Source organism: Melozone crissalis, unplaced genomic scaffold, assembly GCF_028551555.1.
Source record: "Melozone crissalis strain CALT ecotype California unplaced genomic scaffold, PUWL_Pcris_2 ptg000096l_1, whole genome shotgun sequence".
NCBI lineage: Eukaryota > Metazoa > Chordata > Aves > Passeriformes > Passerellidae > Melozone > Melozone crissalis.
In genome coordinates, this window is record NW_026535873.1 from 2,932,961 (window position 1) to 2,948,978 (window position 16,018).

The following is a 16,018-nucleotide window of genomic DNA, read 5'->3' on the forward strand; positions in this document are numbered from 1 at the left end:
GTCGTCACAGTCTGTCGGTGCCTTGACATTCCAGGGTGGTGGGGAAAGAGGGATGGAATGTCTTGGCATTTGGTGTCATTGCACAGGGCCACCCTGCACTTTGCTGGAAGTTTCCCTGGGCCAGGTGTTGCTGTTGAGACAGCTGATGCTGGATCTGCTCATGATACTGAAACTGGGGATGGTGATTAAAATGTTCTTTACAGTCTAAGCGTACAGCGGAGGGAACAACCAGTGGAGGGATGTCTCTGCAAAAAGTCTTTATCACATTCCACCTTGAGGTGGCCTTGTTCCCCACACCTATAACAGCTCATATTTTGTTTATTTTGTGCCACAAAGACTTCAGCTACTCCTTTGCTGGCTGCCAGGGCTACCATATGTTCTGTAGTTGTGAGACAGGTACAGGCTTCCACCATTTGCTGAGTGGTGGGTTCAGGGTCTGGAGGGAGTGCTCTTATAATTTTTTTGCATTCCTCATTTGTGTTGGACACTGCTAGTTTGCTGAGCAGCTCTTCTTCTCTAGCCCTTGGGCAGTCGACTTGTTTATCAATAGTGTCTTTTAGTCTGTCTGAATTCAATGTCTCATCAATGCTCTGACAAATGTCAGTGAAACTTTGTTGTGGAGTGGTACCATCCCATGTTTGGAATAAAGCATTCTGGGCAGCATTTTTAATGTCCTCTAAAACAGCTGGGGGTAGATTTAAGGCTTGGTCTTACGTATTTTCAAATGGTCCTTCCCCATTCAAGTGCTCTACTGTAAAGTAAGCTCGCCCATCCTCAGTTTGTAATTTTTTACTAATGCTTTTACTTATTTTTTCCAAATTGATTCCCACAGAAAAAGCTCTGTAGGTGATAGGAGGAGGGACATAACATAACGAAGACCATGGGCGATGAGCACATGAGCTGAGAAAGTTACTTGTAATAGATATTTAAAATACGGAGATTTACGTCCATAATCTTTAGATGCTTTGCACAGTTCTTTAAGTTTCTTGTATGGAATAGATTCCCATTTAGGGACTCTCCCTCTTTCGTATATAGCTGGGGCTGCTAGGACTATTAGCTTTTGAGCCAAATCCCAATTACTGTCCAAAGCTGCTTCTCTTTGGACTTTTGCCCAATGATTCTGAAATTCACTGTCTGAATCTGAGGTATCACTGTCCTCTGAAGAGGAAATAGATGTGCTAGCATGAACACAGGAAATCCAGCTGGGGAGCAGTCAGTGTTTGGAGTCTTTGGTCTTTAAGCTGGATGTTTTTTAATTAGCTTCCCTCCTGGTGAGGCATGGGGATTCAGAGGATTCCACACGAGGTGTTGCTGAGCAGGGCTTTGAGGGTCAGGCTGAAATGAATGTGCCGAGGGACAGTGAGGCTTGGGAGGTTCCTCTCCACTCCTGGTGTGAGGCAGAAGAGTCTCACCCTCTCGTGGGTGGCTGAGCTGTGGTGGGACTAGGGCACCTGTTTGGTGCCCTAGTGCTGTGGCAGCTGAGGCAGCTCCCTGGCCCAGGAGAGCCTCAGTGGGCCCGAGGGTCAGGAACCCCCAGCCCTGCTGAGGGGCTCCTGGTCCACAGGAGCTCACGGCTCCTGGGCCAGCTGTGGGATGTGTTCTGCCCCAAACCTGCTCAGTGCAGTCCTGGAGTTCTTTGAGGAAGGGTCCTTGTTAAATGTCCTGGTTTTCTTTTTGATTTTATTTTCATATGTACCTGATGATCCCTGGCATCGGATACAGCTAAGGAATGGATAGACTGGATTATCAAAATAATCAGTAAGTGTGCTGGATCCCATTGCTCTTTTCTGTGGCCATCCATGGGAACCCATGGGATGGAATGGGATGGGATGGGATGGGATGGGATGGGATGGGATGGGATGGGATGGGAAGTGTTATCCCTGAGAGATGTGAGACCAGTGGAGGTCTCTCCCCTGAGCACGTTGCCTGCAGAACCCCTTCCAGAGCACAGCAGAAGCCTGGCCTTTGGGGTGGGATCAGTTTGGTCAGAGGAGTGACCTTCTTTGACCCGGGACATGTCCTACTCTAACAGTGGATGTTCCTTGCAATTGGTAACAGTTTCAAAGACATAGCAAATCCCTTCTGGGATATCCTTTCCTTTCTTTGAACAGGAAAGGAGGACTCTGACTGTGGGTTTAGCTACAGGGAGCAAAAGGAGAAGCCTTTCCGTGCAGGTGATCCAGTCCTTGCCCACACTACCTGGAAACTGAACCCTGCCAAGCAGGAAGGAGATCCAGAGGTGAGGGCCCAGTGCAGTCAGATCGAGCAATCCCACCTGTCCATGAATTCCCATTTCCAAAGGCCTCCAGCCAGTCCTTTGTTATGTTGCCCATCCCCATGCAGCTGCCCAGGACCCCGGGATCCCAGGGTGCACAGATGTCCCTGCAGTGGGCTTTTCCCAGCACAGACCAGCACAGCCTGGCCTCTGCTGGATCCCACCCCCTGGATTCTAAGACCAGCTGTTTTCCTGCCCCTGCCCTTTCCAGACGGGATGCTGGCAGAGGAATGTCATTCCCTCAGGGGACACTTGGAATGTAGCATGGCCTGGGCTTTCCCCCATGTCCAGGCCTTTGGGCAGTGAGGTGGCCATGAGGTTCCTCTCAGTATTCCTCACCAGCTGCACAGGAGCTCCAAGCCCAAGTTTAGAAGGGCTCTCAGTGGTGCCAAGACACCTTTCAACAGGCAAAAGCTGTTAGAGAAAAAGTCTCCATGTCAGAAAGAAAACTGGGGCTACAGTAGGGAGGCCCAGGTTCTTCCCACACCAAAATCCTGTTGGAATAGGATTTGAAAGCCAGGATAGTGGTATGTGATGCCCACAGGTGCATCAGCCTGTGAATTCCACATCTCTTTTTCTCAGGGATGAGTGAATTCATTTCCAAGGGTGCTGAGTTAGAAAAGATTATCTAAGAAAAAGAGGTCTGGAGAAAACAAATTGATAAACAGGCAGGACATGAGGGAACTAAGTCTGAGCTTTTTGTTTGTCCTCTGAATAAAGAAATAAAGCAAAAAAAAAGAATCTATTTCTGGATTGCACATTGAGCACAATGCTTAATTCCCCTGAAGTGATTATTTCTCCAGAGAGTGGAAGAAAAAAACAACCCACAGCAAGATCTAAGAAGAGACCCTCAAGAAGAGACTTCAGAAAAGAGGATATGAGCATCCTCAGAGAGAATGGGTGATCTCCCACTCAAGGAAGAAATGTCAGTTTCCCACTAACACCAGTCATTTCCTGCAGGAAGGAGGGAGAGGGAGAAGACCAACAAGGCCCTGGAATCCAAAATAAACGAGGCCTTCCAGGACCTTGACGATAAAATGGAAGCTCTGCGTTAAGACTTAAAAAAATTACAGGAGATCAAAAAAGACCTGGAGAAGATCCCAGGTGAGCAGGGCCTTTGCCAAGCAGGCTTTCATCCCTCTGAAGGCAGAAGCTGCTCTACGGGCCAACCACCCTGTGAGCTCCTCCTGCTCGGCTCCTCAGAGGGGATGGGGAAGGGACAGTCCTTCCATGGGGAGCAGCATGGAGGTTAAATCAGAGCCTTTGGGCCTGCTTGTGTCAGATAGCTGGTCTGCTGCTCAAGGAGGAAACACCAGTGACCCTCTGACCTTGTTCTTTCATCACAGGAAACAAAGAGCAGGGAATTGCAAGGGTCCTGAAATCCATGTTGAAGAAGGACCTCCGGCAACTCTCCCAAAGAATTCGAACCCTGGCAGAAGATGTAGAGGAATGGCCAGCAGCCACAAAGGATGAGCTTAGGCTTCTCAGAGCATACCTGCAGATGAACAAAGGTGAGCAGGGCCATTGCCAAGCAGACCTTCTACAATCTGAGGACAAATGCTGCTCTTCAAGCCAACCACCCTGTGAGCTCCTTCTGCTCAGCTCCTCAGCGGGGATGGGGTGGGACAGTCCTTCCATGGGGCCCAGCTTCTGTGACACATGGCACTGACACACCTCCATGCTGAAGTGTTCTCTGCAGGTGCACGTGGTCTGAGTCCCTCTTCTGTCCCTCACCTTTGCATGGGGTGTGTGCTGGGAGTTCTCTCACTGCCTGATACTTGCGAAGGGTCCCCCCTTGAAGTCCTGTCCCCATCTCTCTCCCTTTCCCCCTGCCCTTCTCCTGCTGCCCCACTCCTGGTCCCACGCTGAGGCACACATGAGCTCAGCCTTGTTTCCCTGTGGATGCTCAGCAGGGAGAGGAGCTGCCCTAAGCAGAGCCTGGACATGTGTGTGAGCGCAGGGTCTTCATGACCAAATGGAATTCCTGTGAGGTGAGGATTTCTAAGGGGGAATGAGGAAGGTAAAAACCACCCACAGAAGAGCCCTGAGGAGAGACCCTCTGTCAGGGAAGTTAAATCAGAGCCTTTGGGCCTGCTTGTGTCAGATAGCTGGTCTGCTGCTCAAGGAGGAAACAGCAGTAACCCTGTGGCCTTGTTCTTTCTTCACACAAAACAAAGAGATGGAAATTGCAAGGGTCCTGAAATCCAACTTGAACTTGGGAAGAAGATGTAATGCAAAGTCTGGAGCCCACAAAGGATTAGCTTCAGCCTTGCAGAGCGTAACTGAAGAAGAACCCAGGTGAGCAGGGCTATTGCCAAGCAGACTTTCATCCATCTGAAAAAAAGCTGCTCTACATCCATCCACCCTGTGAGCTCCTCCTGCTCAGCTCCTTAGAGGGGATGGGGAGGGACAGTCCTTCAATGGGGACTATTCTGTTGACCATGGCACTGAAACACCTTGTCTTGATTTACAAGACAGGTGTCTGCTAGGGAAGGCAGAAAAGCGTCCCTTGGAATGGAGAATGTAAACCTCCCCCCTTTGAATTATTATAATTTTGAAAATAGGGTCTCTCAGGCAAAACTATGGGAATGGGAATAGCAGTAAGAGTTCTTTATCTGTATGTATAACAAGGCACACACAGCACCAGCCCCTGCAGCATCACCAATCACAGAGCAGGAGCCCAGTCCCACAGTTCTTTCCTAGTGTGTATAACAAGGCACACAGAACCCCAGCCCCTGCAGCATCACTGATCATAGAGCAGGAGCCCAGTCCCAGCCTTGGGGCTGCGGCACTTTCCCCTCTGGTGCAGTTCCCGGGATGGCCAGCAGGGGCGCTGGTGGCTCCCGGTGGGCGGGGCAGGTGCAGTGATTCCCGTGAGGCTGCAGGAGGCGCTGTGGGCCGGCGCGGGGAGCGCGCGGCAACGGCGGCTTGGCCCAGACAGGGAGGGGTGGAGGAGAGGCCTTGCTCCACAAGCCCCGGGGCAGCCGAGCCCTGTGCCCCAACAGGACTCTCAGAACCAGCCAGATAGAATGGCAGGGATGAGCAGAAAATTCCGGGACAGTGAAAGAGAATGTCCCAAAACTCCAGGGCAAATAGCTGCAACCTGTGGGATGCCTTTGCAGGGCAGGGGATGCAGAGCCCAGCAGCAGAAGAAAGGTTCCTTGCTGGGTCACAATCGTGGTAGGAGAAGGCAGCAGGGACGGGGTCTCGCAGTGGTGGTAAATTCTCACCCCAGCCTGTGTCCCCTCCAGTGCCAAGAGAGCGAGAGCAAGCTAGGAACTGCCCCCAGCCCAAATCTCCCAGTATCCCTGCCCCCTGTCATGATCCGTCCTTATGAATGGTTTCATGATCATTCGTGGATTTGATCTCAGGGTGCAAAAAATACCAACACGGTATAAGGGGGGTTTGCAGTGATAATTAAAACAAATGCACCTTTATTGAATAACCACAGCAAAATGCGTTGGGGAGGAATTGGGGAAAACAGGGAAAAATAAGGAAAAGAGGGAGGAAGAGAAAGAAAGGTACATAGCTACCAAACGTAGGGTGGCAAAGTCCTTTGATGTCCAGCCGATGGAGTTCACCAGGTCATGTCCAGGGAGATCTCAGGTGTGCAGTTCACCCAGACTCTAATTAAACTCTTTTTTTGATGGGGGAAGGGGATGAATCTTGAAACTGAATGAAAGGTAGTCTATTGTATCTTTGGGGGAAAGAATGGTGTTTAGAGAAGGGTACGCACAGTCCCATGTTCTCAGCAGTGGGCAAGAGCCATTGTCTTCTTGGTCCACTGCTCACACCTGCAACATCCATCTTGCTTTGGTCAGTTTGCCTCCCCTCACACACCTCCCCCAGGCTGGGTATTTCAGTCCCAGTCCCTGGAAAGTGTGAGGGGGGGAGCCCTTTTCACATACAGGTTTCATGTCTTGGTTTTTTATGGAGAGGCTCCTTACATCTCAGTTTGTCTGTCATGGTGGTTACAAACGAGTCAGAGGGGTCTTCTGTGGGGACCACCCAAAACTCCGGAGAAGTCCAGCCAGGCCAAGAGGTGGGACAACATCCAAGGCTATTGTTGCAAAAAGGGCAAGGTGCCTCCTCCTTCTATCATTGGGTTTAATGTAGCATACAGCAAACACATCTGTGAACAATAGCTCAGCAAGTCAGGGGCTATGCTCAGGTCTCAGAGTTCTCGGAAAGGGACTTTCTCCAACAGGGCCAGAAATTTCAGAGGAGGGTCTTTTCTTCAGTGGTGCCCAATGATGATGTGAGGCAGATAAGAGGAACTTTGGACAGAGTCTCACATCCCCCCTGCGCCTCCCAGAGAAACTCCTAAAAAAACAAGAGTTCCCCCTCCCCACCCAGCTCAAGCCCTCAGCTCCCATTAGCCACTCAACAGGAAGAAATTCTACAGGTGATAAGGAGAGAACAGGAAAGAAAGAAAACAACCAAAACTCAGCCCCCAACATTATCCACCCCGAATTTTTTCCCATACCAACATGTTACATCAAATTTAAACCTTTAAAAATTATATACATATATACATGTAGATACAGATACAAGCATGGCATCATGGGTAGTTCACCCTAATACAAGGTCCCCTTGAGGTATACATTGGGTTTCTCCATCCTTTTGCATCAACCACCAGGTGCAACCTGGTCCCTGGGCAAAGACAATGCCACAGATGGGATTGTCTTTGCTGGAGGCCGAATTAACCAAACAGTTTTTCCCAGCATAGCTCTCATATGTACCCCTGGAACCTTATTTTCATCTGTTGTTTTCAAGGGCTCAGATTGGGCAGAATCTGCTCGATTAGTGGAACCTTGGCTGTTCACTAACCACGTGGCCTTTGCTAAATTAATCTCCCAGTTATTGAAAGTCCCCCCACCCAGTGTCTTTAAGGTAGTTTTAAGTAGGCCATTGCACCGTTCAGCTTTTATAGCTGCTGGTGCATGGTAGGGGATATGGTACATCCACTCAATGCTGTGTTCCCAGGTGTTTAAAGGCTGTTTTTGAAATGAGTCCTGTTTTCCAATTCGATTCTCTCAGGGATGCCATGTCTTCACAGGATTTGCTTTCCCAGGCCCAGGATGATGTTCCAGGCAGTAGCATTGGGAGTAGGTTTCTGTTTGCTTTTTTAGGATTTTAACTAAGCCTTCTGATGTTGACATTCTTGTATCGAACTTTCTCACACACTTTCTGTAAATAACTCATTGTTTTGCATTCCTTTATGGAGAAGGAGAAAGTTGATGGTTGGTTTGTCCAGTGTCATTAGAGAGGTGGCACTGTCACCCTCCAATCCACTGTCACTCTTGGAAAACAATAAATGTTGGAGTCAGAAAATAAACTTCCCTTTTTTCTTCACCTTGAGAGCAGCGGTGTGCGCGTGTGTTGTTTCGTGTCCTATAGCGACATCTGGTGACCGCCGCAGTGAACTGCAGCCTAGGCTGAGACACAGAGTCCGGATCGTGGTGAGGTCGTGTTGTCCGCCCCCCTCTTTGGTGCTTTGCCTGTTCTGATGGTGATGGCAACCTCTGTGGGTTTCGAGAAGGATTCCCTCTTTTTGAACCTCTGGATGGAGGTCCTGGAGTGGAAACAGGTTTCTGTTTCCTGGAGTGATTTTGAGAGATTGTTTCTGTGGGCCCGAGAGCGAGGGCTCTTTTTGGACCCTGCGAAAGCGTTCTCCAGGGAGGAGTGGTCTCTCGTGGGGGTCCGCTTCATAGAGGCCCTCTTTGATGATTGCACCGTAGACGTGAGATTGGTGCTGGTGTAGTGGAAAAAGTGTGAGGAGATTTGGCGGGAGTCTGGTTCTTGTAGCCCTCGGAGTTCCCAGGGGAGCCCTTCAGTCTCGGACGTGGACGAGGGGGAGTTTGAATTTCTGTGGAGCCCTCCCTCCCACCCCGGGACGGTGTGCTGGTGGGTGATGATTGTTCCCCTGGGGTGGATTGGGGTCCTGGCCAGCTGGTCCTGAGTCCGGGAGGTGAAGCCCCGTGGGCTTCTGGGGACTCTGTGGAGTCAGCTGGACGTCCTCGCCTCGCCCTGCCCCGCACAGGCGGTGGGGCGGGGGGCGTGCTGCCCTCTCTTTGTCCCTTCCCGGTGCTTGAGGGTCAGCCTCTGCCTCGGATTGAGTCTAATTCGGTGATGACTCTTTGTCCGAACTGCCGTGTTTCCACGAAATTCCCCCTGAGTGCGGCAAGGGCAGGTTCACCTGCCTGCAAGTCAGGCAGCACAGCAGGGGGGGCGACTTCGCCCGTCTCTGGGCCTGCACAGCCTGCTGGGCATGCGCAGTCGGTGGAAGCAGCCGGGAGTGGGGCGGTGGTCGGCGTTCTGTCAGGCCCCACTCCAGTGGGTGGGCAGTCCACGCCACTCCGCTCAGTGGGGATGGTGCCCGCTGTAGAGTCTAGCATCTCAGGTTGGACGCTCACAGGGGCTGTGCCAGACTCCCTTGTGCCACCTGTCAGTGACTCGGCTCCGCGGGCCGCGCCTCTCTTGGCACCCCGCCCCTCCCCCATGTCAGGGACCAGGCACCCCACACCGGTCTCATCCCAGTCCACACCAGGTTTGCGAGCTGTGCTGGCACCTGTGCCTGCCGTGGTGCCCCCCTGCCGGGGCTGTGGCCTGACAGGGCGCTGAGGTGCTCACCTTTAGCGCAAATGCTGACACGGCCAGTGGGAGGCTGGTGGGTGTCCGGGGCTGTGGCACCTCCTCGTCAAATTTGTGGATGCTTCCCTCATGCCAGGTGACCATGCATCTGAGGGACCCCGTGTGTTTCTGGTGAGAAGCCAAAACTAAGTCTGACGAGGTGTGTGAGCCTGCCTCCTCACGGCATCTGCAGGGTTGTGGAGTGGGGTCCTCTGACTCTGCTGGTGCTGCAGGTGGCGCGGGGGCGAGTGGTGTTCAGCTGGCTCCCAGTCAATCATCTACTCTTGTTCCTGTGGGGCCCAAGGACCGGACACAGCAGGTGCTGTGGCTTTGCCAGGGGGTTCCCAGGCTTTCCCGGTGCTCAGGGGTGTTACTCATAACACCCATCAACCCCTTTCATATAAGCTGGAGAGAGAAGTCCATGATGCGGTTGCTCAGCATGGTTTGGGGTCTACTGAGGTTATGCAGACTCTCCGGAGGGTTGCTACAGATGTGCTGATGCCTCATGACCTCCGTCGTGTGGCACATTCTCTTTTTGACCCTTTGCAATATGATGCTTTTGAGACCCAAGTGGGTTTGTTTGGCGGCCAAGGCAGTGGTGCAGAATGCTGCGCTGGCGCCGCAGGACCCCAGGTGTGGGGCTGTCGCTGACGTGCTGTTGGATGTGGGGCTTTATGCCGATGTTCGGGGGCAGGTTGGATTCGATCCCCTTGTGCTTGACCAGTGCCACATGCCGGGCATGGCAGCAATTGTTCAGACCCTGGAAATGGCTGCTCCAAAGAAGCCGTTTGCGACCATTGTCCAGGGGGTTGATGAGCCTTTCATGGCATTTGCGGCAAGGCTGACTGCATTTGTGGAGAGGCAGGTGCCTGATCCTGTTGCCAGGAGGATTGTGATTGCAAACCTTGTGAGGTACAATTGCAATGATGCTTGTAGGAGGGTCATAGTGGCTCTGCCTGGTTTTCCTACTGTCTCCCAGATGGCAGAGGACTGTGCAGACATCGTCCCCCTGGGCTGGAAGTTAGCTGCTGTGGCTGCTACTGTGCAGCTGGTCTGGGCATCACTGCAGGGCAGGCGGCCACAGCAGGGGACTGCGCAGGCTGGCAAGAAGCAGGGGAAGAAAGCACAGAAGGTCGGATTTCCCATGTTCTTGTGTGGTCAGTGCGGTAGGCCAAATCACATGTCCAATGTCTGCAAGGTGACTGTTCATGTTAATGGCCAGGCTTTACTGGGCTCAGGAAATGTCAGGCGGAGCACACAGGAGGAGCGCGTGCAGACACAAGCTTCTCCCCAGACCCCAGAGCCGATGGAAGTTTGCTTTGCTGGCTTGCAGTCAGCACCCGTGGCTCAGCAGGTGTGGATGTCTGCACCACAGCAACAGTTGTTTTAGAATCTTGTCAAATACACAAGGTTCCCCTGGATGCCTTTGGTCCCTTGGGTGGGGGCATGAGTGCTCTCCTGGTGGGGAGGTCTAGTGCCATTCTTCAGGGCATCATTGTGCACCTGGGGCTCATAGGTGCAGATTTCACAGGGCAGATTTGTGCCACGGTCTCCACACCCACCCTCCCCGTCACGATCCTGAAAGGGACGCGACTTGCTCAGCTTGTGCCTTTTAAGTCCTATTCTGTTCCCAGGACAGCTGACCGGTCACGTGGAGCGGGCGGCTTTGGATCCACTGGGCCGCCTCAAGTGGACCACTGTCCTGGCCAAGGACCCTCCCGAGATGCTGCGTACGTACCCTGTCCGTTCCCGGTGCGACGCCATCAGAGATTCACCTCCATGGGCTTCTTGACAGTGGTGCTGGCATCACGGTTCTCTCCCATGCTGCCTGGCCCTGGGAGTGGCCCCTGGATCCAGTGGAGACGTTTATCGTGGGCGTGGGAGGGAGAATGAAGTGCCACGTGAGCCAGTGGCCCATGCTGGTCACGAACCCGGATGGACAGACGGCTTGGGTTAGGCCTCGTGTTGCTTCCATTTCTGAAAACCTCTGGGGGAGGGATGTTCTGTCTGCCTGGGGGGTGCGCATCGGGACGGGTTTTTGATGGGGGCCACTGCGATGAAGGGCGCAGAGTGTCCTATGCCTCCTATACAGTGGCTGGTGGACAAACCCGTCTGGGAGAACCAGTGGCCCCTCCCTCAAGATAAATTGGTCACCCTTTAGAATCTGGTGCAGGAGCAGTTGGACCAGGATCATCTGGAGCCTTCTACCAGTCCCTGGAACACTCCTGTCTTCTGCATCAAAAAGAAATCTGGGGAATGGCAGTTGTTACAAGATCTCCGAAAGGTCAATGCCGTGATGGAAAGCATGGGAACATTGCAGGCGGGCATGCCATCGCCTGCCACACTTCCCACCGACTGGCCAGTCCTCATTGTGGATCTGAAGGATTGTTTCTTTACGATTCCTTTGCATCCCGATGACAGAACAAAATTTGCCTTCTCAATGCCAGCAATTAACAATGCTGAGCCCGCGTAGAGATACCAATGGAGGACATTGCCTCAGGGCATGGAGAACTTCCCTGCCATATGGCAATGGTATGTGGCCTGTGCCTTGTGTGGAGTTTGCAAGCAGTTTCCTGATTCATGTCTGTATCATTATATGGATGACATTTTGGTGGCTGCGTCCACCCAGGATGAGCTGCAGAGGATTGAGCCTCGGTTGCTCCATGCTTTGCATGCTCATGGACTGCAGGTGGCTCCAGGAAAGGTTCAACAGCAACCTCCTAGGAAGTATTTGGGGGTCAAAATGACAATTTTGACATGGAGGTGCAATTTGTGCATTGTGTGAAGACACTGAATGATGCTCAGAAATTGGTGGGTGTCATCACTTGGTTACGTCCGTACTTGGGACTAACCGATGCACAGCTGTCTCCTCTGTATGATTTGTTGAAAGGGGACTCTGATTTAAACTCACCTCGCACATTGACCCCTGAGGCACGTCAGGTGCTGGAGGTGGTTCAGCAAGCTGTTTCAGCTTGCCAAGTTCATCACATTGATCCCTCTGTTGATGTCACTGTATTCATCATCACTCCAGATTCGCATCCCACAGGCATCATTGACCAGTGGAGTGACAAATGTTCCGATTCCTTGCTCATTTTGGAATGGGTTTTCCTGGCCCATCAGCTGCAAAAGACGGCAACTGCATTGTTTGAGCTAATTGCTTGCTTGATAATCAAATGCCGCCAACAATGTTTGCAATTGATGGGTGTGGATCCCGCAAAGATCATATTCCCAGTACAATGGAAGGATTTTGACTGGAGCTTTGCAAACAGTGTGTCCCCGCAGAGTGCTCCGGAAAACTTTCAGGGCAGATCACTTATCATCTGCCCAGCCATAGGCTACTGCATATGGCAAAATTCACACAAATCCCTTTGCAGCCCAAAAATAGTCAGGAACCCGTGCAAGGAGCCACTGTCTTCACTGATGGTTCAGGGAAAACAGGAAAGGCCATTGTTACTTGGAGGGACAGATCAGAGTAGCAGGTTCTGGGTGGTCATGACGATGGGTCAGCCCAATTCGTTGAATTGAGGGCTGCTGTCATGGCATTTGAGAAATTTTCGCAGGAACCTTTCAACTTGGTCATGGATTCCGCCTATGTGGCTGACATCACGCAGTGGTTGGGTCATTTGGTTTTGAAGGAGGTCAGTAATCCTGCCTTGTTTCATTTACTGAAGACCTTGTGGTGTGCCATTCAGGCCCGGGTTCATCCATTCTATGTTCTGCATGTGAGGAGTCACACCAATTTGCCAGGCTTTATAGTGGAAGGTAACGCGAGGGCTGACAAGTTGGCTAACCCAACGTGGGTAGCGCCTCAGCCTGATACACTCGCGCAGGCCGAAGATCGCATGGGTTTTTCCACCAAAACGTACATACCCTGCAGAAGCAGTTTCAGCTGACGCCAACTGAGGCTCGTGACATTGTTGAGTCATGTGATGACTGCCACGCACTTGGTCTGCCTTTGCCGGTAGGGGCAAACCCCAGATACCTTAGGGCCTTGGAGCTTTGGCAGACCGATGTCACCCAGATTGCCAAGTTTGGCTGGCTCAGGTATGTGCATGTCACTGTGGACACGTTCTCATCTGTGATGTGGGCTTCTGCTCACACTGGGGAGAAGGCCCGTGATGTCCTTGCCCACTGGAGGCAGACCTTTGCCATTCTGGGCATACCTTCTGCTGTGAAAACTGACAATGGTCCTGCTTACGCATCGCAAAAGGTGCGGCAGTTCCTGCAGTTGTGGGGTGTCTCTCACAGGTTTGGTATCCCTCATTCTCTGACTGGTCAAGCTATTGTAGAAAGCACTCATGGTACTCTGAAGCAGGTTCTTCAAAAACAAAAAAGGGGAATGCAGTGTGAAACCCCGCAGAGTTAGTTAACAAAAACTTTGTGTGCAATCAATCATCTCACTGTGCTGCAGAACTCAAATAATCCTTTCATTTTGAATCACCATCTCTCGTTGCAGCCTCTGGATGAGGCACATCAGCCTCGAGCAAAGGTTCGGGCGCAGAATTTAGTCACCAAACAGGGGGAAGGTCCCTATGACCTTATCACTTTGGGGCGCGGGTCCACAGATACTGGAGTACGCTGGGTACCTCAAAGTGTGTTCGCCCTGACCTGGACCGCAGAGACAGAATCCAGCTGACGGGCAAGATGGAAACTGTGACCAACCTGAAAGGCATCAAGCGGGTGAATCATTGAGTGATGACTCGGATGCAGACGACGGGAGTGATCACTCCAATGATTCCTCCACAAATGAACACTGACTATTGTTCATGTATTCTTTTTCACATTGTTCATTTTCTTTTCTCTTTTTCTTTTTTTAAACAGAAAAGGGTGAGATGTCGCCCTTATTTTTCAACATTTTCTAAGCCTTCTGATGTTGACATTCTTGTAGTGAACTTTCTCATGCACTTTCTTTTCCATTCTTTTATGGAGGAGGAGAAATTTCATGGACTGTTGGTTTATCCAGTGTCATTGGAGAGGTGGCACTGTCACCCTCCAATCCACTATCACTTTTGGAAAACGATAAATGTTGGAGTTAGAAAATAATCTTCCCTTTTTTCTTCACCTTGAGAGCAGCAGTGTGCACTTCTGTTCTTTTGTGCCCTACAGTGACAGGAGACAGGGGCCTAGACACTCCATGTTCATGCAGCAACAGGCAGCTTTATTGAGATCACCCTTATATAAATGAAAAGGCCCGTGAGGTTAATCCTCATTGGCTGAGCCAGTTACTATTCAGCTAACCAGTCAATAGCAGCCTGAGTCCCCAAAGGCCTGGGCATGCTCTTAATGGTCAAATTACATAAGTAAGGGAATTATATAATAAATCACTTATTTCAGTTATAAAGTTGGAATTATTTATACTGTGAGGCATACAGGCCAGCTGTAGGCCACCACAGAGGAACAACTCATGAATATGTAAATAGTGTGTGTGATAAAACCTCTGCTCACCTGATGCTCAGTGTACTCAAATGAAGGAAGGATCCTCCAAGTGATCAGTGCTGCAATAAAGAATGGCTGCTTTTTAATACTCAAACTGTGTTAGAAAGTTTCTATTTGGGTGATTTCAGTATCAGTTCCACAAGGCCCTGTAGTTTCACAGCGGCCCCTTGGTTCTGAAGTGTCACAATGGCGTCAGTCCCACAAGGCCCCACAATGTCCAAAGAGTCCCCTTAATTCCATGGGGCCCTGAAGTGCTACAATGGCCCCTTGGTTCCATTGGCCCTGCAGTGTCACCCTGGGGCAAGAAGCCAGGGGGGATTTGTTCCCCACACGCTGCAGCTCCCTGGGCCAGCTGGCACTGACACCTTCTCCCAGGCCAGCACTGCTGGGCACAGCCAGGGCCGGGCCACACTGCAGCTCCCTGCAAACCACGGCGGGGGCTGCGAGGCCGAAACCTGAGTCACAGACAGTTTGTCACTCTTCCTGTCTGTATTTGACCAAGAAATGTCCCATTGTGGGGTCCCCTTTCCTGCAGTCACTGTAGCACTGGGACCGTACCTGGAGCTCTGAGTGAGAGAAATGGCCAGCACTGCACCTCTGCACTGACTCGGGGATGGTGGGAAATGCTCTGTGGGGTGGCTGGAACCATGGAAAAAGGGCAATTGGCAGTGCAGAGGGAAACCCAGTTGGGCTGCTGGACTGGGGCAAGACATCTCTGTCCGAGGGAGAACCTGGCTGTGAAAGTCCCTCGTGTGGATGCTCATGTGCCCAAGAGTCGGGCACTGAAGAGCATCACAACAACGGACAGGAGGATGGGGCTGCCAGGATTAAAGTGTCTCAGGGGGGTCTGGACTGGCCACACAAGGGTGAGTTATTTCTGGACACCTCAGATTATCAGTGAAAAGATGCAACCTCCAGGTGAGCTCATGAGCAAGGGGTGGATTTAACCATGGACACCATCTCCAGGTTATCCCTGACCGTGAGACGTGGGCTGAGATCAAGCAGGGCCAGGCAGGCAAGCAAAGCCCCTGTGGTGTGGGGGACAATGGTGGGAATATAAATCTGGGGAGACACGTGGTCTTTGTAGTGGGAGTAAGAAATTGGAGAGCACCATTCCTAAACCACAACAGCCCTGTCAGAGCCAGCCCTGTCCCTGCATTGCCCCAGCTCTGCTGCCCCACAGCTGCTGGATCAGGAAGGGCAGAGCCATGGGGCAGGGAAATGCACAGGGACTCCTCCTGGGAGTGACCTTCCATCCTGATACTCAGACCCCAAGCCAGAAACCCCCATCCTCAGCTGGGAGCTCATCATCAGAGTCTCACTTGGTGATCTTTCACAATGAGATGTTGGTTCTTCCTTTCCGTTTCTTTACTTTTGGGGCTTTTAATGGCTCCTCCATAAACACGGCAATTCATGTCCCTGATATAGCAATTCTTTCCTTTTTAAGGAAATGTTGGGAATTAGGCCAGATTAAAATGCTGGCATGGTGTGCATAGGTACTTGCAGCCCTGTGGAGAAGCAGTTGGGAAATCAGAATCAAAGAATTGTAAAATGGTTTGAGTTAGAAGAGACCTAAAAGAGTCTCTGGTAAAACTCCCCTTCCATTACCCAGGGACACCTTCCCTTGTTTGGGTTGTACAAAGCCCCTGACCTTAAGCACTTCCAGGGATTGGG

General features: G+C 51.5%; 1 protein-coding gene across 1 annotated transcript in view; it reads left to right on the forward strand.

Annotated features, from left to right (window-relative positions):
• Window positions 1-13,600, forward strand: part of LOC128947335 (cell division cycle protein 20 homolog) — a 32,229-nt gene extending 18,629 nt beyond the window's left edge. The window contains exons 11-15 of the mRNA XM_054291588.1: window positions 9,501-9,602; window positions 9,888-10,074; window positions 10,543-10,638; window positions 12,874-12,952; window positions 13,474-13,600. Of these exons, the coding sequence (XP_054147563.1) occupies window positions 9,501-9,602; window positions 9,888-10,074; window positions 10,543-10,638; window positions 12,874-12,952; window positions 13,474-13,600 (591 nt within the window). The remainder of the gene's footprint in view (window positions 1-9,500; window positions 9,603-9,887; window positions 10,075-10,542; window positions 10,639-12,873; window positions 12,953-13,473) is intronic.
• The last annotated feature ends 2,418 nt before the right edge of the window (window positions 13,601-16,018 follow it).